Raw genomic sequence first — 24752 nt, forward strand, 5'->3', positions numbered from 1 at the left:
GGGGGCAAGGTCAGGGCAGTGACTCCGGGTGTGGGGAGACAGCCATCCTGGCAGCACCATCAAGCCCACGAGGGGGTGCGCAGAGCCAGGAGCACCCCACGAGTGGGAACCTAAAAAGCTTTCCATCCCACTCACCCCTACACCCAGGACTTCCAGAAGCACCCTGTGGGACAGAGCTCATCCTCCTGGGACTGATGGACACCCCCAAAGAGGAGTTAAACCCCCCAGAGGCCCTGGGGGGGGGGTGGGTGGGTGTTGTGTGTCCCACGTGGGGTCAGTCCGTGTGCTTTGGTGACTCTTGCTCCCCTCCCCCCCCATCCCTCCATGCAGTCCTGGGGTGCAAGCACTGGAACTCGCCCTGCAAACAGCACCCTGCGAGCCCCCTTAACCCGGGGCATACTCTCTGCGAGGCCAGAGACAAGCCTGAGCCCCCCGTGACCCCGAGTGGCTGCTAGGGGTCCCCCTTCCCCCCCAGTCTGATGCCCTGGGTGCGCATTTCTTTGGCTTTTCCTGTTTCAGGTTGGCCTCGAAGCCGATGAGGAAATAAGGCAGCGTCACACGCGCGGTCCTGACAGTTGGCCCCGGCCAATGTGGCAGGCGCGGTGAGAGCAGCCCGGCGCTGGCAGCCAGGGGGCACGGAGGGGCAAGGGGGCTCAGCTCGGCCACCCCCCCCACCCCCACCCCCTCCCCTTTAACCATGTTCTCCCGGAAGAAGCGGGAGCTGATGAAAACCCCTTCCATCTCCAAGAAGAGCCGAGCGGGCAGCCCCGTCCCGCAGACCCTGCCGGTGAGTGTCCCACGTCCCCTCCCTGTGGGGACCGCAGGGAATGTGGGGTCAGGGCACTCATACGGAGCGGCTGGGAAGAGCCAAGGGGTGGCAAGGGGGGTCTGTGAGGAGGAGGAGGAGGAAGAAGAGGAAGGACCCTGCTCACTGGGCCTGGGAGCGGGGGGTTTTTGCTCTGGATAGAGAGGACGGAGCAGCAGCCTGGGGAGACAGGAGGGCAAGGGAGGAAAGGGTGGGCTGCAGGAAAGGGGCAGAGCAGCCCAACAGTGGGGGGCTGCAGACAGGGGGTTGGAGAGGGCAGAGCAGCCCAACAGTGGGGGCTGCAGCCAAGGGGTTGGGGAGAGCAGAGAGAAACCCCCAAACCTCCCGTGGCATAGGGGCGGGAGTCAAGGGAAACTCAGAGCTTGGGCAGCCCCCATGCCTCAGCCCTGCCATAGGTTTATTTACTCGTGGGCACTCCGCTGGCACTGGAGTGGTGCAGGAGGAAGCACCTCGCCTGAGCAGGGCCCCCTGGGCACTGCCCGCCCCGCGCCTGCGCCCCAGCCTGCAGGGCATGGGCAAAGACAGGACTGGCGAGGCAGGGCCGTGGGGAGCCAAGAGCCCACTCTTGGGTCCTTAAATGAGGGGCACCCATCCCTGTCGCCCTCCCCGCGAGAGGGGCCTATGGGCGGTGGACGGAGGGATGCTCGGTAGGGCGGCTGGCAGGAGGAGCTACAGCCCCTACTCGGCAGGGCGCCGCGGGACGGGCAAAGCCAACTCGCCCAAACGCTCCCTGGACTCGCTGCCCCACGCCCCCGCCGTGTGGCTGACGGTACGGCCGGGTACCCTCCCCGGGGGTGCCAGTAGGGAGGGACCCGGGGCTCCAGGACTGCTGTGTTGAAGGGGATGGAGAGAGGTTTTCAAAGCCGGGGTTGGAATTTGGGGTGGCCCTGCAGTGGTCTGGCTTGGCCCTAGGGTAGCGTGGGGGTGAGCTGTGCCAAGTTTGCGCCCCCCCCCCCCCCCCCCCCCCGGCAGCCCATGGCTCTTGGTTGGCTCTGCGTCTGCCCCACTGGTGGCAAAGATGGCATCCTGGCATCCGGCCTCACGGAGCTGACAGTGCCCAGCCAGGGATGCTGAGACTCAGCACACTCATGTCACCCCTGAGTGCCTGAGGGTTGCCAATGGGAGCTGCTGGAGGGGTGAGGGTGGGGAAGCCTCCCCATGCCACTGGGTGCCTGGCACCATGCAGTGCGCAGCCCCAGAAGGTGCCCATACCAACTCCTCCCTTGGGGGAATTGCACCCCTAGAAATTGGGGGTTCCCTCCGTGTGAAAAATATCTGCACAGCCTCCAGAGAGTGACCTGGGAGGGGTCCCTGTCCCTGTCCCCATCCCTGGCAGGGTGAGGGCTGTGCCCAGCCTGGAGATGGTACAGGCTGAAAAAGAGGAAGGGATGTGTGGGGCCAGATCCTGCTGCCGTTTGGCTGTGCCAGGGTTTCCAAGACCCCCCAGGGATGGGGAGCTCCAGCACGTTGGGCACAAGGCAGTGTCACCCACGTGGTCATTTTGTGCCCCTCAGGACAAACCCAGACCAACAGGAGCTGGCAGGGGCCAGTGAGGGTGATGGGGTGAGGGGGGCAATGGGATGAGATGAGTGTCTGTGCCAGCTCCTCACCGTGAGTCCCCTGTGCCAGGAGAGGTTAATCCACGGGAAGCTGGGGACTCTGGGGCAGTGCCATCTGTCAGGGGATGCCCCCAACACGGTGGGACAGTGTGGCTGGCAGACCAAGGCTGGCAAGTGCCCAAGCCGTGCCAGCAGCAGCTCTGTTGCTTTTTTCTTGCCGGGCAGAGTCTCCGGTTTCACCTTGCAGGTTCCTGAGACTGTCCCCAGCAGGTCCTACCCCAAGATGCCCTAAGGGTTGGAGATGCCAGGGAGGGCTGCACCTCATCCCCATGCAACAGCCAGGCAGGATCACCCTCAGGCTCTGCCAGGATGCCTGACTGGGGAAACTGGGGGACAACACAGCTGCAGGGACTGGCACCAGCCCCTCAGACAACAACCCGTCCCTCCAACTGGCATGAGGAGCTCCCAGGGTGTTGCCCTCTCCCAGAGGTCTCAGCCGTGCCCCCTCAGCACCAGCTGTGCCTGCCGTGCCCTCATGCTCACCCCTGCTCCCCAGGACCATTCCCGCAAGGACTGCCTGGAAGCTCCTGGCTCCAGCCTCGGGGAGCTGCCCCCTGCCAGCTCCAAGCTCAGCACCAGCCCCAGTGCCGTGGGCACCCTCAAGCGCCCCACCAGCCTCAGCCGCCATGCCAGCGCCGCCGGCTTCCCCCTCACCGCAGCGGGACCCCGGGCTGTGCCCAAGGGCCAGAAGACCCCCGCGTCCTGCAGCCCCACGGACGGAGGGGAGGGGCCCTTCATCGACACCGAGGACATCTCCCAGCTGCTGACAGATGTTGCCCGCTTTGCCGATGCCCTGGAGAAGCTGCGGGACGTGGTGCTGCGGGATGGTGAGTGCCAGGCTGCCCCCCCAGGCTCCCTGCCGGCCCCGGCGCCTCCCGTGCGGCGGTGCCAAACCACCCACCGCCGGGGCACCGCGGGCAGAGCACGGGAGCGTCCCGTCCCTGGGGACCAACCAGAGCCGTCAGTGTGGGGAGGGTCTCTTTCTCGGGCTAGGAGGGGTTCAGGACCCCCGGGGGAGCTGTGCCAAGCCCTGGTAGCCGGGGGCAGGGGCGGTGGGTGGCTGCTGGGAGCTCGGAGCCAGGATAACGCCGCTTCCTGCCCCCGAGCTATTTTCATCCGCCCGTTTTCCTGTTTACATTTCGACGGTGCCAGCTGCCTGCCGGGGGCCCCCAGAGCCCCTGCAGGGCACCGGCTATGGCCCCCGACCCACCAGACCACCCTCACCGCGGTGGTTGGCAGGATGGGGTGGATGCCCCAGCGTGGAGCTGGGTGGGCTGCAGGCAAAAGGAAGGGCATTGATGTCATGGTCCCTACAGCGGGGTGGGGGTGGGGAGGGGTCATATGGTGCCATGGTTTGGGTGCTGGCATGGCAAAGGTGTTGGTGCACCCCCAGTCCCTGTGGGAAATGGCAGTGCCCAGCCTGTGGCAAGGCTGCCAGCAGCATCCAGATCCATGGAAGAGCTGGTGGGAATGTGGCTGGGGTCTGTGCTTCTGGGGGTGCCCTGGGGTGGCAGCTGGGGGATGATGATGCTGCCAGGCCCAGGTTTGGGCACTGCAGGGCAGGGAGGAAACAGCTCTGAGGCAAACAGAGAGGTCCTGCTGCCGGTGCCACGCGGGGTCCATGGTTGGTGCTGGAGCTAGTTTGGGACTGCAGGATGGTGCTGTTCCCAAGCTGGGGAAAGACAGGGAGAGACTGAGGGATGCAGCTGGGATTTTGGAGAGCACAGCTTTGCTCTGTACCACCCAGCCCCATGCCCAGCCCTGCTGGTCTCCCTGCTCCAGGGGGGGGCCTGGAAATGGGAGAGGAAACAGAGCAAAGCCCTTCCTGACCCCGGGAGGTTCCTCATCTCCTAACAAGGCTGCCAGTGCCCATCCCTGAGCTCCAGCCCCGTGGAGGGAACAGTTCCCAGGGAAGAATCCTTTGGGACACAGTGAGCCTGGCTGGCTGGGGCACGGTGGCAGGAGTGACCTGGGCATCCCTCCGGGAGGCTGGGAGTGCCCTTCCGGCAGGGAGGGCAGGAAGGAAACGAGGAGGAAATTCCCAAACTGCTGCTTTCAAGGGAAAAAGTTACTGCTGAGGAAAAAAGAAATGCCTGAAAGGTTGAGCTGTAGCAGGCAGAGGACACGAAGTGGCTTTGGTCACGGGGACATGGTTGTGCCAGTCCCAGAAAGCCCCAGAACCAAGGGGATGAACCTCGTGGGACATGCCTGGGATGTGATGGATGGGAGGCCTTGAGGACAGGGAGATGGGGCAGGGATGCAAGACAGGGACACAGGGCAGTGTTTCAGCAACCAATCCCCCCCCCCCCCCACTTCTCTTGCAGACCCCAAGGAGCCCCCCCAGAGGCCACTGGCCCACGAGTGCCTGGGGGAGACGCTGCGCATCCTGCGCCAGGTCATCAGCAAGTACCCCCTGCTCAACACCCTGGAGACCCTGACAGCTGCTGGGACCCTCATCTCCAAAGTCAAGGGTGAGGTGATGGGGCTGGGAGCTGTGTCCTGCACCCTTCCAGCCCCAGGATGGGAGCTGGGGATTGCCTGGGAGGGGTACTGGGAAGGGTACTGGGAGGAGAGCTGCCCCTCAGACAGGCAGAGAGGTGAAGGCTCAGCTGCTGGCAGGGTTTGAGCTGGAACTCAGCTCAGCTCAGTTCAACCCAGCTCAGTTCAGCTCAGCTCAACTCAGCTCAGCTCAACTCAGCTCAGCTCAGTTCAACTCACCTCAGTTCAACTCAAATCAAGTCAGCTCAGCTCAGCTCAACTCAGCTCAGCTCAGTTCAACCCAGCTCAGTTCAACTCAGTTCAACTCAACTCAGCTCAGCTCGGTTCAGCTCAGCTCAGTTCAACTCAGCTCAACTCAGCTCAGCTCAGCTCAACTCAGCTCAGCTCAGTTCAACTCAGCTCAGTTCAACTCAAATCAACTCAGCTCAGCTCAACTCAACTCAGATCAGATCAGTTCCACTCAGCTCAGTTCAACTCAGCTCAGCTCAGTTCCACTCAGCTCAGTTCAACTCACCTCAGTTCAACTCAGATCAGATCAGTTCCACTCAGCTCAGTTCAACTCAGCTCAGCTCAGTTCCACTCAGCTCAGTTCAGCTCACCTCAGTTCAACTCAAATCAAGTAAGTTCAACTCAGCTCAGCTCAACTCAGCTCAGCTCAGTTCAACTCAGCTCAGTTCAACTCAAATCAAGTCAGCTTAGCTCAACTCAGCTCAACTCAGATCAGCTCAGTTCCACTCAGCTCAGTTCAACTCAGCTCAACTCAGATCAGCTCAGTTCAACTCAGCTCAGTTCATCTCAGCTCAGCTCAGTTCAACTCAGCTCAGCTCAGTTCAACCCAGCTCAGTTCAACTCAGTTCAGTTCAACTCAATTCAACTCAGCTCAGCTCAGCTCAGCTCAGCTCAGCTCAACTCAGCTCAGCTCAGTTCAACTCAGCTCAATTCAACTCAGCTCAGCTCAACTCAGCTCAGCTCAGTTCAACTCAGCTCAGTTCAACTCAATTCAACTCAGCTCAGCTCAACTCAGCTCAGCTCAGTTCAACTCAGCTCAGTTCAGCTCAGCTCAGTTCAACTCAATTCAACTCAGCTCAACTCAGCTCAGCTCAGCTCAGTTCAGCTCAGCTCAGTTCAGCTCAGCTCAGTTCCACTCAGCTCAGCTCAACTCAGCTCAGTTCAGCTCAGTTCAACTCAACTCAACCCAATTTCACTCAAACCCCAACCCAACATCCTCAATGTCTGAGCTGCGTCAGACACAGCAGAGCCCAGATCCCCAGCCTGGGGGTTTCCAAGCACAGCCACAAGAAAAAATACTTCCATAATGGGATCAGCAGCTCTGGTTGAGAGGAGCAGGGGCTGTGGGGCACAGATCCTGGCTGGGGCACCACCTGCTGCCCACAGTTACCCCAGAAGGGAGGGGGGTGGCTGCGCTAACCGCAGGCAGAGCACAACATTCTGCGTCACTGCTCTGCTTCCTGGACACCAAACAGCAACCACCAGAGCACAGGAAGCCTCGTGGTGGGTGGCAGGAGGTCTGCTGTGGGGCTGGCCCCATGCAGGGCTGGGCCAGAATGAGTTCAGCCCCTCCCCCCCTCCTCCTCACCACCGCAGTGGGGGTACAGCTCACCAGCAGCCCAGAGGAGCTGACCCGCGGGGTGCCAGGGTCTGCCCAGAAGCTCTGGTCAGCAGGGAAGGTGCCACAAGTGTCCCTTGGGCTGGGCATCTGCCAAGCCTGTGCCAGTTCTTGCTGCTGCTGGCAGTTCCTCTTTTGGAGCCCTCCTGGAGAAGCCATCCTGCCCTGGAATGGGGGCTGGAGTGCCATGGGGCAGGGGAATGGTCCATGGTTGGCAGCCCCTTCCCAGCAGCTCAGGGTAACTGGAGCAAAGAGAAACATGAGCCAAGTGCAGCTGGCAGGGAAGCCAACCCCAGGAAGAACACAGGGACAGAGCCCCTGTGCTGTGCTGGGGGAAATCCTTCATCCAGAGGGATCATCCTCTGCCCATCCTGCTCCATCCAGCCCAAGCCAGCCCCACAGCAGCGCTGAGAGCATCAGGAGCCAGCAGGGCTGAGGGCATCAGGAGCCAGCAGGGCTGAGGGCATCAGGAGCCAGCAGGACCTCCTGCTCACAGTGACAGTGTCCCTGCTTCCTCCTTCCCAGGTTTCCATTACGAAGCCAACAATGAGTCAGACAAGAGGGAGTTTGAGAAGGCTGTGGAGACCATCGCTGTGTCCTTCAGCAGCACGTAAGGGGCTCCTGGCCAGGCTTGCCCCACAGAAGGTCCCCTGGTGGATCCCCATTGCCCCCACCAGCCAGGCTGCACCCACACCCCTCATCCTCTCCCCTCACCCATGCATGGCCACACATGAGAGGTGTCCCGGGGGGTGACTTGGGGACAGAGTCACTCCTGCCATTCCCACCAGCAGTTTCTCCAGCACTGAGGAGGGACCCCAAAGCCTGCTTGAGCTCACAGGCTCCATCTCCCAGCCCCTCTTCAGTGCTGGGCCAAGCTCTGCTCCTCCACCCAAAGTGCCAACTGTGGAGCTGAGCTGATCCCCACTGAGCCCAGCACTGCAGCCCTTACTGCCCCTGGCCCTCACCCAGTCCATGGGGTGCAGGTCAGGTGCTGCTGGGTGGCAGCTCAGCATGGTGACATCCCCTGGCTGAGCCCAGCTGTGCTCCTCTTGTCACAGGGTGTCTGAGTTCCTCATGGGGGAGGTGGACAGCAGCACCATCCTCTCCATCCCACTCAGTGACCAGAACCAGGTGAGTGATGCCCTCTGCCTTTCTGTGGGGCTCAGGATGTGCCAGGGGGCTCAGACCTGGCTGGGCAAGGGGCTGAGCTCCCAGCCCCAGCTGTGGGATTCTCATCTCACCTCCAAGCCCAGTGGAGCTGTGTCTAGGCTTTGCCTGCTTGCTCCCATCCTCATCATCATCCCAGTGAGGTTGCTGAGACACTGGAATGTGTTGCCCTGAGAAGCTGTGGAATGCCTCATCCCTGGAAGTGTTTAAGACCAGGCTGGATGAGGCTTTGAGCAACCTGGGCTGGTGGAAGGTGTCCCTGCCTGTGTCAGGGGCTTGGAACTAGGTGACCTTGAGGGTCCCTTCCAGCTCAAGCCATGAAACCCCACCTGGCAGCTCCAACCAAAGGGCTCAGGAAGGGGCTGGAGCAGCTCTGTCAGCAGAGGTGCAAGAGGACTCTGGGTGCTCTCACAGCTCTGCCCTGGTCTGCTGTGTGCCCAGAGCCAGGCATTTCCCCAGAGGCATTCCCAATACCTCCTGGCCTTCCTGCAGAACCACAGGCTGGGCACAGCACACCTCCAGCTCCAGCAGAAAGGTTCCAGCAGTTCCAGGTTTCCAGCTGATCTCCTTCCCCTGTTCTGATCTCTCTCTTTCCTTTCCCAATTCCCAAAGCCCATGGAGAGTCTCTATGGGGGGATCCCAGGGCCTGGAGGAGTTGGCATGGGGACCTACGACACAGGTAAGAGGGTGCAGGACTCTGGGGGCAGGGTTTGTGGTGGAGGGTCCCCACCTGAGCAGATTGCCCATCAGGAGCATCACTGCCATGGTCCTGAGCTGCACACAGCTGCTGCTGGCACCAGGGGCAGGCAGGGCAGGTACAGAGAGGGCATCTGCACTGCCAGCTCATGGAGCTTGCAGGGCTAGGCCAGGATACCCTGGGGTTTCCCTGGCTGCCCCTGGGAACCCAAAGGTGTCTGGAGGCAGTGGGTACAGTTCAGGATCTCTTTTCCTCCTCCACCTTCCCTCCTGGTCCCATGCCAGGCCGACCTCCTGCTGAGGAAGTGGATGTGCTGCTGCAGCGCTGCGAAGGAGGGGTGGAGGCTGCCCTCCAGTACACCAAAAACATCTCCAAGTACATGAAGGACCTCATTGGCTACCTGGAGAAAAGGACCACACTGGGTGAGATGCTGGGGACAGTGGGGTGGGTCCTCTCCAGAGCAGGGCTGAGCCCTCCCAACCCCCCATGGCAGCACCACAAGAAACTGAGGTCCCCACATGCATGAGGCTGGGGGAGAAGGGGGCTGCAAGGGCAGTGGTGAGCTTCATTCCTGAAGTTCCTGATCTATTTCCCCAAAGGGTAACCCGAGCAGGAGGCAAATCCCAGTGTCCTGGAGGTCTTTTCAATTCCAACCTTTTGGGTGGTTTTTGTTTTGGTTTGGTTTGGTTTTTTTTCCCCAGAGATGGAGTTTGCCAAAGGGCTTCAGAAGATGGCAAACAGCTGCAAGCAAACCATCAGCCAGGAGGTAGGTCATAAAGCCACCAGGATGTGTCCCTGTGTCCCAAAAGGTACCCAGGATGTAGTCCCTGTGTCCCATAAGCCACCCAGGATGTAGTCCTTGTATCCCTAAAGCCACCAGGATGTGTCCCTGTGTCCCTAAAGCCACCAGGATGTAGTCCTTATGTCCCAAAAGCTACCCAGGATGTAGTCCCTGTGTCCTTAGAGCCACCAGGATGTAGTTCTTGTATCCCTAAAGCCACCAGGATGTAGTCCCTGTGTCCCTAAAGCCATCAGGATGTAGTCCCTGTGTCCCTAAAGCCACCAGGATGTAGTCCTTGTGTCCCTAAAGCCACCCAGGATATAGTCCCTGTGTCCCTAAAGCCACCAGGATGTAGTCCCTGTGTCCCTAAAGCCACCAGGATGTGTCCCTGTGTCCCTAAAGCCACCAGGATGTAGTCCCTGTGTCCCTAAAGCCATCAGGATGTAGTCCCTGTGTCCTTAGAGCCACCAGGATGTAGTCCCTGTGTCCCTAAAGACACCAGGATGTAGTCCCTGTGTCCCTAAAGCCATCAGGATGTAGTCCCTGTGTCCCTAAATCCATCAGGATGTAGTCCCTGTGTCCCTAAAGCCACCAGGATGTAGTCCTTGTATCCCTAAAGCCACCAGGATGTAGTCCTTGTGTCCCTGAAGCCACCAGGATGTAGTCCCTGTGTCCCTAAAGCCATCAGGATGTAGTCCCTGTGTCCCTAAATCCATCAGGATGTAGTCCCTGTGTCCCTAAAGCCACCAGGATGTAGTCCTTGTATCCCTAAAGCCACCAGGATGTAGTCCCTGTGTCCCTAAAGCCATCAGGATGTAGTCCCTGTGTCCTTAGAGCCACCAGGATGTAGTCCCTGTGTCCCTAAAGCCACCAGGATGTAGTCCTTGTATCCCTAAAGCCACCAGGATGTAGTCCCTGTGTCCCTAAAGCCATCAGGATGTAGTCCCTGTGTCCCTAAATCCACCAGGATGTAATCCCTGTGTCCCTAAATCCACCAGGATGTAGTCCCTGTGTCCCTAAATCCACCAGGATGTAGTCCCTGTGTCCCTAAAGCCATCAGGATGTAGTCCCTGTGTCCCTACAGCCACCCAGGCTGTCAGGCTGCCTAAGGAGCAGGCAGCTCTGGAGATCTCCTTCTGCATATCCCATTCCAGAGCCCGGAATGTGGCTTTCAGCAGCAGGAGGTGGCCAAGCTGAGCCTTGGGCTCTCCTTTCCTGACTCCTTGAGCCCACATTTGGGAGCTGGGTCTCAGGGTGCTGTGCTTTCCCCTCTCTCAGGCCAATATGCCCTTCCTGTCCATCTACCTGTTGGCCCTGGAGCAGGACATGGAGCATGGCACCTCGGTTCTGCAGGCTGCCAACACCCTTCAGAACCAAACCTTCCTCCAGGTGAGGGGACCTAAAGGCCAGCTCCAAGGGTCTTCTCCAGCAGCTGGGCAGTGAGGGGGGAGGGGGGGCTGGTGGTGGTCTTAGTCACAGGCTCACAGGATGTTGAAGGGGTTGAAAGGGACCTCCAAAAACCATCCAGTCCAACCCCCCCCTGCCATAGAATCCAGCACGGGTCACCCAGGAACACATCCAGATGGGGCTGGAAAGGCTGCTCCACAGAAGGAGACTCCACAAACCTCTCTGGGCAGCCTTCTGTAGCTCTTCCAGGAACTGGACTCCAGCTGCTGCTGGGCTCAGACGCTGCTTGGACTTGGCCTCCCCTGGCTCAGCAGCTCAGTGATCAATGCTGGGTCCTTCGAGGGGTTAGCTACAGGGTCTAGGAGAAACCTCCCGAGCCTGCAGGCAAAGCAAAGTCTTGGCAAGCCAAGCAGCACCTCCTGATCCATCTCCACCTCATCCAAGGCTGCTCTGCCTTCCCCTGTCCCCCTCCAGCCCGAGCCAAACTCATCTCCCAAGGAGAGCCACACTCCAGAGCCACCTTCCAGGGAGGGACCCCAGGTCCCATCCTTGCAGAGGTGACTTCTGCTCAGCTCGGGCTGGAGCAAACCACATCTGGCACTTGCCAGGCTGGAGATCTTGGCCCATGGCACCAACCCCTCCCAGTAACCGAGCTCAGATGTGCTGGGGAATGATAACAACGGCCAGGGGGAGCTTCTCCTTGCAAAGCCTTTGCAGAGGGAAGGGCTCAGGCCACCCTGGGGCTTGTGTCTCCCTCCTGCTCCAGCCCCTGGCGCTCAGACGCCTGGAACACGAGAAGCGGCGGAAGGAGATCAAGGAACAGTGGCACCGGGCACAGAGGAAGCTGGTGAGCACCAACCAGGCTGCATGGGCTGGCTCTGTGCTCCCCAAGCCCAGCCTGGGGCTCCCCAAGCCCAGCCTGGGGCACCCCTGTGCCATGCACCCTGCTGAGGATGCTGCACCTTGGCTCCTCTCCAGGAGCTCTTTCCGGGGGTGCCTCCGAGGTACTGGGGGATGCTGCAGAAAGTGGGGAGGGGGTTTGGGGGGTGCCAGTCCCCCTGCAGAGCTCAGGCCTCACCCTGGGTGACTGTTTCCTGCTGGCAGCAAGAGGCTGAGGGGAACCTGCGCAAGGCCAAGCAGATTTACATGCAGCGCAGCGAGGAGCACGACAAGGCCAAGTACATGGCAGTGAAAGCAGAGGAGGAGCAGCAGAACACCACCAGCAGCATCACCACCAAAACCCTGGACAAGAAGAGGAGGCTGGAAGAGGAAGCCAAGAACAAGGTAGGAACACAGAATGGTAAGAAACAGGGTTGGAGAAGGCCTCTGAGGTCATCCAGTCCCAACCAGCAACCCAACCCCACCATGGGCACCAAACCATGGCCACAAGTGCCATGGCCACAGGTTGCTTTGACACCTCCAGGGATGGGGACTCCACCACCTCCCTGTGTCAACCCCTGACCAATCTTACAGCAAAGAAATTTTTCCTCCTCTCCAACCTAACCCTCCCCTGGCACAATTCCAGGCCATTTCCACTCCCTCTATCACCTGATCCTGAGGAGAAGAGGCCAACTCCCACCTGGCTCCAGCCTCCTCTCAGGGAGCTGTAGAGAGCAGTGAGGTCTCCCCTCAGCCTTCTCTTGTCCAGACTAAACACCCCCAGCTCCCTCAGCTGCTCCTCCCCAGCCCTGTTCTCCAGACCCTTCATGACAGCTCTGGACTCAGGCTGAGCATCAGCTTGGCAAGAACCTTCTCACTCCTTGCTCAGGAGCAGCCCTGAGCTGAATGAACTGAAGGGAGGTTGGACCAAACCACCTTTAAAGATCCCTTCTAACCCAAACCATTCTGGGATTCCATGATTCTGTGACTAAACTCCTCATGGATCCTTGGATATGGCACAGGAATGCCTTGAGGGACAGGGTCCAGGTGCAATGAGCTCCTCTTGTTCTCCTAACCCTTGAACTCTTTCCATCTCTTGCTCTCCCACCTGCCAGGCAGAGGAGGCCATGGCCACCTACCGAACCTGTGTGGCAGATGCAAACACCCAGAAGCAGGAGCTGGAGGACACTAAGGTGAACTCCTTGAGGCAGATCCATGAAATGATCAAACAGAGCGACCAGGTCATCAAAACGGTGAGTGGGGCTTGCCTGGGACAGCCCCAGGGCAGGGGGTGGCCATAGGCTACTCAGGAGGGGTTCAGAGCTGCCTCCTCAGCAGACCTGGCCCAGCTGCCCCTATTCTAGGTGAGGTGCAGGTGGGTGTAGAGCTCTCCTCATCCCCATGTGCTCTGAGAAGCCCAAGGCTCAAGGCTGCAGACCAAGCCCTGTTCTCCAGGCTCTGTTCCTCCTGGACAAGGCTCCAAAGAGACCTTAGAGCAGCCTTCCAGTAACCTGAATGGGGCTACAGAAGAGTTGGGGAGGGACTTTGGGCAAGGGCTGGGAATGCCAGGATGAAGGACAATGGCTTTGAGTTGGGAGAAGGGAGATTGGGACTGGAGATGAGGAAGAAATTCTTGGCAGTGAGGGCTGGGGAGAGACTGGCACAGGTTGCCCAGGGAGGTTGTGGCTGCCTCCTGCCTGGAGGTGTCCAAGGCCAGGTTGGGGGAGGCTTTGGGCAAGCTGTGGAAGGTGTCCTTGCGCATGGCAGGGGGGTTGGAACTGGCTGATCTCTCAGCTCCCTTCCAACCCAACCCATTCCACAATTGGCTCCCTTAACCCAGAGCTCCTCCTCTCCCTCCTCCACGCCCATCAAGCTCACATCTGCTTTCCTCTACCTTCTTTTCATTTGTTTGTTTGTGTGTTTGTTTTTTTGTTGTTGTTGTTTTGTCTTTAGGCCACCATCTCCTTCTACCAGATCATGCACATGCAGACAGCTCCACTGCCTGTCAACTTCCAGACTCTGTGTGAGAGCAGCAAGCTGTACGACCCCGGGCAGCAGTATGCCTCCCACGTGCGGCAGCTGCAGCGCGGCGACGAACCTGACATCCAGTACGACTTCGAGCCCTACGTGTCCCACAACGCCTGGTGAGGAAAGGAGCAAGCCCTCCACAGGGATTGCCAGTGCCCGCCCTTCCTTCTCATACAACCAGAGAAGTGGCAGGGTTGGAAGGGACCTCAAGGCTCAGCCGGTTCCAACGCCCCCTGCCGTGCCCAGGGACACCTCACACCACAGCAGGTTGCTCACAGCCACCTCCAGCCTGACCTTGAACACCTCCAGGGATGAGGCTTCCACCACCTCCCTGGGCAACCTGTGCCAGTCTCTCACCACCCTCATGGGGAAGGATTTCTTCCTAACATCCAATCTGAATCTCCCCATTTCTAGTTTTGCTCCATCCCTCCAGTCCTATCCCTACCTGACACCCTAAAAAAAATCCCTCCCCAGCCTTCTTGTAGCCCTCTTCAGATCCTGATAGGCCACCAGAAGGTCTCCTGGGAGCCTTCTCTTCTCCCAGCTCTCTCAGTCTGTCTTCATAGATGCTCAGCCATTGCCTCCCTTCCTTCCTGGACTCCAGGTCTCCCTTCACCCGGGCACGGAAGGGCAGCTTCAGCTCCAATGACTTCCCCGCAGCCGCCGGCTCCGATGGGATTGGGCTGCCCAAGGATGGGAGCAGCTTGGAAGGAGCCAAGGAGCAGCAGAGTGGAGCTGAGAGGAGAGGTGAGTTCAGAGCACCTGTGGCTGTGCAAGCTGCAGGCTGTGTCCTCCTCTCCACCTCCATGGGTGCCAGGCTGGGAGCCTTTCAGGCTGTTTCCTGGAGGACACAAAAGCAGCTCAGAAGGGATTTATGCTCTCTGGTGCTACCTAACAACCTTTCTCCTCCTTCCCATCCCTGCTTTCCCTTGCTGGTTGGGGCATCATGAGCCCACCAGGGACCCCTCACCAGATCCTTCACCAGCTTGCCAACAGGAATCCAAGCAGCTTCCTGCAGTAACCCCAGGGGTCTCCCAGGTCTCTCTCCTGAACCCAGGAACCAACCTCAGTGTGTTTGCTTCTGCAGGTGGGAGGGGGCACCAGGTCCATAAATCGTGGCCAACCTCTGTTGCTGAAGGTGGCAGCAGCCTGGATTCAAGCACAGGTAGATACCAACCACAGCCCAAGGCAGGCAACGCTTCCCCTTCTGATACAGTCGACCTAAAACCTGAGCCCAGCCTGAGCCCAGCCTAAGCCCAGCATCAGAGTTAGGTGGGACCTGCCCCTTTGTTAGCTGCCTCACTGTAAGCCTGGGAGGGGTGGACTGGCTGAGCCTCGGAGGTCCCTTCCAACACAAACCAGCTGCTCCTGTAACTGCCCTGATGTCCATCTCCAGCAGGCTGGGATGAAATGGGGGGGATGGGATGGATGGGATAGTATGGAGGGGATGGGATGGGATGAGATGGGGTAGTATGGATGGGATGGGATGGATAGGATTGGATAGGATGGGATGGATGGGATGGGATGAGATGGATGGGATAGTATGGTTGGGATGAGATTGATAGGATGGGATGGGATGGGATAGGATAGGAGGGATGGGATGGGATGGATTGGATAGTATGAATGGGATGGGATGGATCAGATGGGATGGGATGGATCAGATGGATGGGATAGTATGGATGGGATGGGATGGGGTAGGATGGATGGGATGGGGTGGGATGGATGGAATGGGATGGGATGGTATGGGATGGATTGGATTGGATAGGATGGGATGGGATGGATGGGATAGCATGGATGGGATGGATAGAATGGGATGGATTGGATTGGATTGGATTGGATAGGATGGGATGGATGGGATGGATGGGATAGTATGGATGGGATGGGATGAGATAGGATGGGATGGGATGGGATAGGATGGGATGGGATGGATAGGATGGGATGGGATGGGATAGGATAGGAGGGATGGGATGGGATGGATGGGATAATATGAATGGGATGGATCAGATGGGATGGATCAGATGGATGGGATAGTAGGGATGGGATGGGTTGAGATGGGATGGGATGGGATAGGATGGGCTGGGATGGATAGGATGGGATGGGATGGATAGGATAGGATAGGATAGGATAGGATAGGATAGGATAGGATAGGATAGGATAGGATAGGATGGATGGGATGGGATGGGATAGGATGGGATAGGGGATCTTTGGATCTTTCCACTGCACTGCCTGCAGCCTGCTCCACTGCCCAGGCACAGACAGCCCTTGGTTCCCTCCCAGTCTCTCACGCTCTCCAGAGGTGCCCCAGCTGCACAAGGCAGATGGCTGCTTGCTGTGGGAGTTGGCCACCAGCAGCAGAGGGCACTCAGAGGAGCAGCAGCTTGGGCAGCAGCACCACTGCCCTGTGGGGTTTCTTTTGCCAGGTGAACTCCAGAGGCTCTCTTCCAATGGCACCATGTCCTCCAGTGAGGAGCTGGAGGAGAAGGATGAGACCAGCACCCCCTTTGAGCAGAGTAGGTGGCAGTGGGGGGGAGGGAAAGAATCAGGGAATCACTCCATCCTTGGGGTTGGAAAAGACCTTTGAGATCATCAAGTCCAGCTCTGCCAGGTCACCACCAAACCACATCCCTCAGCACCACATCTCCAGAGCTCTGAAACCCCTCCAGGGATGGAGATACCACCACCCACCCTGGGCAGCCTGGGCCAAGCCATGAGAGACCTTCTAGGGAAGAAATGGTTCCTCCTGTGCAACCTAAACCTCCCCTGGGGCAATGTGAGGCCATTTCCTCTTGTCCTTGGAGAAGAGACCAACCCCACCTGGCTCCCACCTGCCTTCAGGGAGCTGTGGGGAGTGGGGAGGTGACAGCCACGCCCCTGCTGCCCACCCCCACACCATGGCAAAGCTAACTGCAGGGTGACCTTTCCCAGACTGGGCAGTTTTGGATGCAAACCAAAACAACTGCTGGGAGGAGGATCCCTGATGGTGAGGCACCACCAGCAGTCCTCTACTCAGGGATGAGCTCTGCCCAGAGCCATGGGGATGGATGTGCCAGGGGGCAAGCTGCTTGTGAGGTTGCTAAAGAGCTTGTGTCTGCCTTGTGACCACCCCCCCTCTGCTCAGGCTCTGCTTAACCTTCACCTTACCTCTGGGCAGGGCTTGGAGCAACCTCCTCTAGTTGCAGACATCCCTGCTGGCTGCAGGGAGCTTGGACTAGATGAGCTTTAAAGGTCTCCCTTCGAGCCAAGCCGTGGGATGCCATGATGCAGGCAGGTGCCCTGCCTTGTGTTCTGCTTGTAGGCATCAATGGGATGACCTCAGAGCTGGCAGCTCCCACGGGGCCCTTCCGAAACGTTGGCTTGTCCAAGGCTGCCCAGACCCACAGGCTGAGGAAGCTGCGAGCCCCTTCCAAGTGTCGGGAGTGCAACAGCTACGTCTACTTCCAGGGAGCAGAGTGTGAGGAGGTAAAGCTGGGAGGGGTGGGAAGAGCAGGAGGGGTGGAGGACACGTCCCATGAATGGGGTGAGCCCAGCTCTGCCTGCAGCTCCTGTGGTGGCTGCCCCCAGATGAGAGCTGCAGCTCTTCGCTCAGGGCCGCAGCTCTGCAGCAGCAGCTCACAGGATCGTCACAGAGGCACAGAATCAGAGGCACAGAATCACAGAATCAGAGTCACAGAAGCACAGAATCAGTCACAGAATCAGTCACAGAATCACAGAATCAGAGTCACAGAGGCACAGAATCAGAGTCACAGAATCACAGAATCAGAGTCACAGAGTCACAGAATCACAGAATCAGAGTCACAGAGGCACAGAATCAGAGTCACAGAATCACAGAATCAGAGTCACAGAGTCACAGAATCACAGAATCAGAGTCACAGAATCAGAGTCACAGAATCAGAGTCACAGAATCAGAGTCACAGAGTCACAGAATCACAGAATCAGAGTCACAGAATCAGAGTCACAGAATCAGAGTCACAGAATCACAGAATCAGAGTCACAGAATCAGAGTCACAGAATCAGAGTCCCAGAATCAGAGTCACAGAGTCACAGAATCACAGAACCAGAGTCACAGAATCAGAATCACAGAATCACAGAGGCACAGAATCAGAGTCACAGAATCACAGAATCAGAATCACAGAGTCACAGAATCAGAGTCACAGAGTCACAGAATCAGAGAATCAAAGAATCACAGTCCCAGAATCACAGAATCAGAGTCACAGAATCAGAGTCACAGAATCACAGAGTCACAGAATCAGAGTCACAGAATCAGAATCACAGAGTCACAGAATAACAGTCACAGAGTCACAGAGTTAAACATTCAGGTTGGAACAGAGCCTCAGAATCACCAAGTCCAACCCAGAGCCCTGCTCTACAAGGTTCACCTCTAAACCCCAGCCCCAAGCACCACATCAAAACCACCTTCAAACACCTCCAGGGTTGGGGGACTCCACCACCTCTCTGGGCAGCACTTCCTGCTGGGCCACTCTTGCTGGGAAAAAAATCTTCCTACTGTCCTGTCTAAACCTCCCCAGTCATAGCTTGAGGCCACTGACTCTTGTTCTCTTGGAGTCCCCATCCCTGGAGGTGTTCAAAAAAAGCTTAGATGTGGCCCTTGGAGCCATGGTTTAGTTGTCAGGAGGTGTTAGGTTTTAGGTAATAGGCTGGACTTGATCTCTGAGGTCTTTTCCAGCACCAACCTCTCCACAACCTCCTTTCAGGGAGCTGTAGACAGCCAGGAGGTCTCCCCTCAGCCTCCTCTGTTTCACACTAACCATCCCCAGCTCCTTCAGTTGCTCTCCATCAGATTTATTCTCCAGGCCCTTCACAGCTTCCTTGCCCTCCTCTGCCCTGGCTCCAGCACCTCCACATCTCTCTTGGATTGAGGTGCCCAGAACTGGACACAGCACTCCAGGTGTGGCCTCCCCAGAGCTGAGTCCCAGGGGACAATCCCCTCCCTGCTCCTGCTGGACACAGCATTGCTGATCCCAGCCAGGATGCCTTTGGCTTTCTTGTCACCTGGGCACACTGCTGGCTCACATTCACTTGCTTGTCCATTAGAACCCCCAGGGCCCTTTCTGCCAGGCAGCTTTCCAAGCCACACTGCCCCAAAGTAATCCTGGTGCAGCTCTTCACTCAGTGTCATAGCTCTGCAGCACCAGATCCTGGTGCAGCTCTCCACTCAGTGTCACAGCTCTGCAGCAGCAGATCCTGGTGCAGCTCTTCACTCAGTGTCATAGCTCTGCAGCAGCAGATCCTGGTGCAGCTCTCCACTCAGTGTCACAGCTCTGCAGCAGCAGATCCTGGTGCAGCTCTCCACTCAGTGTCACAGCTCTGCAGCACATCCTGGTGCAGCTCTTCACTCAGTGTCACAGCTCTGCAGCAGCAGATCCTGGTGCAGCTCTTCACTCAGTGTCACAGCTCTGCAGCAGCAGATCCTGGTGCAGCTCTTCACTCAGTGTCACAGCTCTGCAGCAGATCCTGGTGCAGCTCTTCACTCAGTGTCACAGCTCTGCAGCAGCAGATCCTGGTGCAGCTCCTCACTCAGTGTCACAGCTCAGCAGCACCAGATCCTGGTGCAGCTCTCCACTCAGGGGTCACAGCTGTGCTGTAGAGACCCACCCAGGAGCTCTGACCTGCTCAAACTGTGGGTGCAACCCCAGCCATGTCTAAATTGTCTCTGGAAGCAGAGCTGCCAGCATGAGCTGGAGCAAGACCACCTTAGCTTGGCTGTCACCTGTGCTAGCAGGACATTGCTGTTTTGGGGAGGCCTCTGTGAACTTCACATTGCTGCTGCACTTCCCATTGCTCCTGCAACACCTCCAGGAAAGGCTTTTCCCTCTCTGCCATCAAGTGCCACAAGCTCCTCATCCCCCAAGTGCTGCTTGGTGTCTCTCGGCGGCTGCCCTTCCACCCAGCCCCACGCTGCTGGGTCTCACCTCCACCTTTTCCCTTGTGTTTTGCAGTGCTGCTTGGCCTGCCACAAGAAGTGTCTGGAGACCTTGGCCATCCAGTGTGGGCACAAGAAGCTCCAAGGGAAGCTGCAGCTCTTTGGCCAAGACTTCACAGCAGCATCTCGGAGCAGCTCGGACGGAATTCCCTTCATCATCAGGAAGTGCATCTCCGAGATCGAGAAGAGAGCCATGAAGACCAAGGTGACCAATTCCCCCTTCCCTCTTCCCTCTTCCCTCTTCTTCAGCTGAGCTGCCTCAGGCACCTTCTCTTGAAGTGATCTCCTGCCTGGGCAGGCAAACCAGCAGAGTGCTCTTCAGGTTGGTGGAGGCAGAAAGTCCCAAGTGACAAATTTGGCTCTGACGCAGCAGACTCTCACCCTGGAAACTCCCTCCCCTTGCCTCCCTCTTTCCTAGGAAGCAGGAATGATGCAGATGTCTGAGTGGGAAGGGGATGGCCCAGAATGACTTCTGAGAGGGATTTCCAGCCCCAGAAGGAGAGGGTGGGAGCTAGGGGGTCATGCACAAACATCTCTGCTCACCTCAGCTCCACTTCTCCTCCCTTCCTCAGGGCATCTACAGAGTCAATGGTGTCAAGACTCGTGTGGAGAAGCTTTGCCAGGCCTTTGAGAATGGGAAGGAGCTGGTGGAGCTGTCCCAGGCCTCCCCCCATGACATCAGCAATGTCTTGAAGCTCTACCTGAGACAGGTAAAGGTGCTGGAGATACCTCCTGGGAAGGGAGAGGAAAGGTGGCCAGAGGAACTGAGTCCCTGAGCTGACCCTGGCAGGAGGAATTCTGCCCAAACTGGGTGCAGACTGCTTTGAGAACCCTGGGAGTGGGGGTGCTGAGGGTCCCCCCCAGCTGGGAGAGGGCAGGCATGGAGATGGGACCATGAGCATGAGCTGTCTGTGGGTTTCCTGCTCTTCCCCAGCCCTTGCACAGCTCCCCCACAGCTGCTTTGTGTGGCTCCTCCTCCCCCTCCACCACCACCACCCAGCAGCAGCTTCGTGCCCACAGAACAGCAACAGAAACCCTGAGCCCTCCTCAATGGGGAACTGGGACCTCGAGAGGGGAAGTGACACAAAGAAGTGACCCAGCAAAGGTCACCCTGGGCAGCAGAGCTGGGGCTGGGATCACATCTCCTGAACAGGGCTCTACCCTTTGGGTTACCCTCTGGTGGGCTCAGATGGGTGCTGTGCCACTCAAGTCACCCTGTGGTGGGCTCAGATGGGTGCTGTGCCCCTTGGGTTACTCTCTGGTGGGCTCAGGTGGGTGCTGTGTCCACTTGGGTTACCTTCTGGTGGGCTCAGATGGGTGCTGTGCCCCTTGGGTTACCCTCTGGTGGGCTCAGGTGGGTGCTGTGCCACTCAGGGTACCCTTTGGTGGGCTCAGATGGGTGCTGTGCCACTCAGGGTACCCTTTGGTGGGCTCAGGTGGGTGCTGTGACCTGAGGGGGAGTGTCCAGCCTGAATCTCCCCTGGCACAACCTGAGGCTCTCTCCTCTTGTCCTGTCCCTTGTTGCATGTGAGCAGAGCCCAGCCCCCAGTGTGGCTCCAACCTCCTCTCAGGGAGCTGCAGAGAGCAATGAGGTCTCCCTCAGCCTCCTCTTCTCCACACTAACCCCCCCCAGCTCCCTCAGCTGCTCCTCCCCAGCCCTGTTCTCCAGACCCTTCCCCAGCTCTGTTGCCCTTCTCTGGACCTGCTCCAGCCTCTCAATGTCCTTCTGGGAGTGAGGGCCCCAAAACTGACCCCAGGATTCACCACCTGCTGCTTTCATGCTGCTTTACACCTTGGCCTCTCTACCAACCACCTCCCATCTGCTGGGGAACCTGCTGCTGTGCCCAGCCCATGCCAGGGCTTTTCTAGGGGCAAAAAGAGAACCTCTTAACCCTGACCCCACAGACAGCACCCATGGGATCATCAGAGGCAGCTTTTGGCTTGAGCTTCCCCAGCACAAACTGGCCAGGACAAAGGAGGTTGGACCTCCACCCTTCAGGAGAGGGAAATGACCTGAAATTGTGCCAGGGGAGGGTTAGGGTGGAGAGGAGGAAGAATTTCTTTGCTGCAGGAGTGGTCAGGGCTTGGCACAGGCTGCCCAGGGAGGTGGTGGAGTCCCCATCCCTGGAGCTGTTCCACAACCCTGTGGCCATGGCACTTGGGGCCAGGGTTTGGTGCCCGTGGTGGGGTTGGGCTGAAGGTTGGACTCAGTGATCTTGGGGAAGCTTTTCCACCCCAAACAATTCTCTGCTTCTAAGCCCTGGGGACGTGTCCTGGCTGGAGGAAGGCTCCAGGTTGCCTCAGCTGGAGAGCACAGGACAGGTCTGGGTCTCAGGGAGGTGGTGAGCCTTGTCCCATGGCTGTCCAGCTGCCCTCCAGCTGCCCTCCAGCTGCCCTGGTCTCCCTTTGCAGCTGCCAGAGCCCCTCATGCCCTTCCACCTGTACAACAAGCTGATGGGGCTGGCCAAGGAGAGCCTGCAGGGCACTGAGGCCAAGGGCAGGGGCGGGAAGGGAGGACCTGAGCTGGTGGACAAAGGAGCAGACACCGACAAGGTGGTGGTGAACCTGGTGCTGAAGCTGAAGGAGCTGCTGAAGGAGCTCCCCCGGGAGAACTTGGCCACCCTGCAGTACCTCCTGCAGCACCTGAGGAGGTGAGGAGGGCAAGCCTGGAGCCTGTGTGGGTGCTGGGGGCACCTTCCCTAGGCTGGGAAGCTGAATGCAGCCTCTCCACCGGCCCCACGCTGGTGGTGAGGACATCCCAGCCCTGCCCAGGGGGCTGCAGCTCCCAAAGCTCTTGTGTGCCACAAGATGTGGCCCTGGTGCTGCCAGCCCCAGCACCTCCAAGCCCTGCCTGTCCCCTTCCCCTCACGAGCTCCTCCTCCCCAGGATCGTGGAAGTGGAACAGGACAACAAGATGACCTCAGGCAACCTGGGCATCGTCTTTGGGCCCACACTGCTGCGCCCAAGGCCCACAGATGCCACCATCTCCCTGTCCTCCCTGGTGGACTACCCCCACCAGGCTCGCATCATCGAGGCTCTCATCATCTTCTACTCCACCATCTTCGAGAAGGAGCCCATGGCCCTGGCTGCCCCCAGCAAACACCCCACGGACAGCAGGGAGGAGGCAGCCAGCCCTGACCTGGTAGGAGGTCCCTGGGGAAGGGAGATGAGGTCCCTCAGGGGAATCGTGGAACTAGTCAGGGCTGGAAGGGACCTCAAGGCTCAGCCAGTCCCAGCCCCCCTGCCATGCCCAGGGGCACCTCACACCACAGCAGGTTGCTCACAGCCACCTCCAGCCTGGCTGCAAAAACCTCCAGGGATGAGGCTTCCACCACCTCCCGGGGCAACCTGTGCCAGGCTCTCACCACCCTCATGGGGAAGAACTCCTTCCTGACATCCAATCTGAATCTCCCCACTTCTAGTTTTGTTCCATCCCCCCCAGTCCTATCCCTCCCTGACACCCTCCAAAGTCCCTCCCCAGCTTTCCTGGAGCCCCCTTCAGATCCTGGAAGGCCACAAGAAGGTCTCCTGGGAGCCTTCTCCTCTCCAGCCTGCACAACCCCAACTCTCTCAGGCTGTGCTCACAGCAGAGCAGCTCCAGCCCTCTGCTCCTCCTCCTGGCCCTTCTCTGGACACCTTCCAGCACCTCCAGATCCTTCTTGTGGAGCTGGAGCAGATCAGCTGGGGGTCACCTTCCTGCAGCCCCCCCCAGCCCTGCCCTGCAGTGATGTTCCCCATCCCAGCTGTGCTCCATGATGGCTCCAGCCCCTCTGCAAAGCTGCTCTGGCTTCCTCCTTGACCCCACCTCCAGCCCCACTCCACCCTGCCCCAGAGCAGTCTCTGGGTGCCACAGGGTGGAGCCTACACACTGTGCCACCAGCACGAGTTGGGACTTCTCCATTTTCTGGAGCCACGTGTGGGTGAATGAGGAAGTTTCCTTCACCTCCATGCCCTCACCACTGCTCCTCTTCCTCCCAGGCCAGCCCAGGCTCCCAGGCTGCAGCTCCTCCCGGCAGCGTCTCCTACCTGGAGCTGCCTTCGGAGAAGGGCAGTTCGGACTTCAGCACCGATTCCTTCGCAGGTGAGCGAAGGGCACCTCCTGGCTGCTCCCCAGCCGGTGCCGGTCCCTCGGGAGCTGGCAGGGATGGCGCCGGCGGTCGTCCCAGGGAACCCTTCCCCCGTCCGGAGCGGCACAGCCTGCGGGCAAAGGCTGAGGGCTCAGCCCTGGGCTCCTTCCCTCCCGCAGAGCCTGGGGACCGCTCCGTCGACTCCGACTCGGAGCTGGAGGACGCTGGGGAGCTGCTGGGTGCGGACCCCCGAGCGCAGCTGATGAAGCAGGAGAGCGAAACCAGCACGGACGAGGCTCAGTTCTGCGAGGAGGGCAGCGAGGGGCAGCGGAGCCGCAGCTGCAGCGTGGGGCAGTCGGACACGGAGGGTCCTGCTCCGAGCTGCTGCAGCCCCCCGGGGGAGGAGCAAAGCGATGCCGAATGACAGCCGAGAGCCTCCTGCCTGCCGCTGGCATAGACTGTGCCAGGCCAGCCCCACAGCCGTGCCTGCTGCTGGCATAGACTGTGCCAGGCCAGCCTCACAGCCGTGCCTGCTGCTGGCATAGACTGTGCCAGGCCAGCCCCACAGCCGTGCCTGCTGCTGGCACAGACTGTACCAGGCCAGCCCCACAGCCATGCCCACCACTGGCACAGACTGTGCCCCACAGCCATGCCTGCTGCTGGCACAGATTGTGCCAGGCCAACCCCTCAGCCATGCCCACTGCCTGCCAGCAGCTCTGGTTTATCTAAACCACCAACCCAAAATCCCACAGACACTGGGATGGGGCAAAGAGGCAAACCCCAAACCCTGCCTGGGCACAGCAATGCAGGAACCTGCAGTGCCAAGGGGTGGGCAGGGCACAGAGAGCAGCTCAGGGGGTTTGGTGTGACAGCTGCAGGCAAGTCCTGGCTGCTTCCTGGCTGGAGCTGTCACACAAAACCCTGGAGCCCCTCAGCTCCCAACCTCTCTCAGTGGAGCCCAGTTTGGTCCAGCAGCCCACAGAGGACATCCCCAGGGGGCAAATCCTTTGTTTGCTCTTCCAGCCTGGGAAGGACCCCCCCCAGGCTTTGCTGTGCCCAGCCACAGGTTTCATTTTTTTGCCTCTCTCCTTGAGCCTCTACTGCAGAAATGGAGCTGGGGCAAGCCACAGGAGCTGATTGTCCTCCCTGGGAGCTGGGAGGTGACACAGGAAGCTCCCAGCAGTGGGCAGGCTGAGGGCACTGCAGCCAGACAT

At 59.0% G+C, this 24752-nt stretch overlaps 1 protein-coding gene across 1 annotated transcript; it reads left to right on the plus strand.

Annotated features, from left to right (window-relative positions):
* The first annotated feature begins 1466 nt into the window (after positions 1 to 1466).
* Positions 1467 to 23962, plus strand: ARHGAP45 (Rho GTPase activating protein 45). Its single transcript, XM_054398448.1, has 24 exons — positions 1467 to 1595; positions 2942 to 3272; positions 4770 to 4916; positions 7097 to 7181; positions 7630 to 7702; positions 8351 to 8417; positions 8720 to 8857; positions 9137 to 9201; positions 10495 to 10605; positions 11390 to 11470; positions 11728 to 11907; positions 12618 to 12755; positions 13456 to 13646; positions 14135 to 14277; positions 14618 to 14695; positions 15951 to 16040; positions 16826 to 16989; positions 19488 to 19676; positions 20044 to 20181; positions 21884 to 22122; positions 22358 to 22620; positions 23059 to 23071; positions 23455 to 23552; positions 23718 to 23962. Exons 1-24 carry the CDS (start codon positions 1467 to 1469, stop codon positions 23960 to 23962), a joined length of 3396 nt encoding a protein of 1131 aa, XP_054254423.1.
* The last annotated feature ends 790 nt before the right edge of the window (positions 23963 to 24752 follow it).

The sequence above is a fragment of the Indicator indicator genome, unplaced genomic scaffold, assembly GCF_027791375.1.
Source record: "Indicator indicator isolate 239-I01 unplaced genomic scaffold, UM_Iind_1.1 iindUn_scaffold_54, whole genome shotgun sequence".
Lineage (NCBI taxonomy): Eukaryota > Metazoa > Chordata > Aves > Piciformes > Indicatoridae > Indicator > Indicator indicator.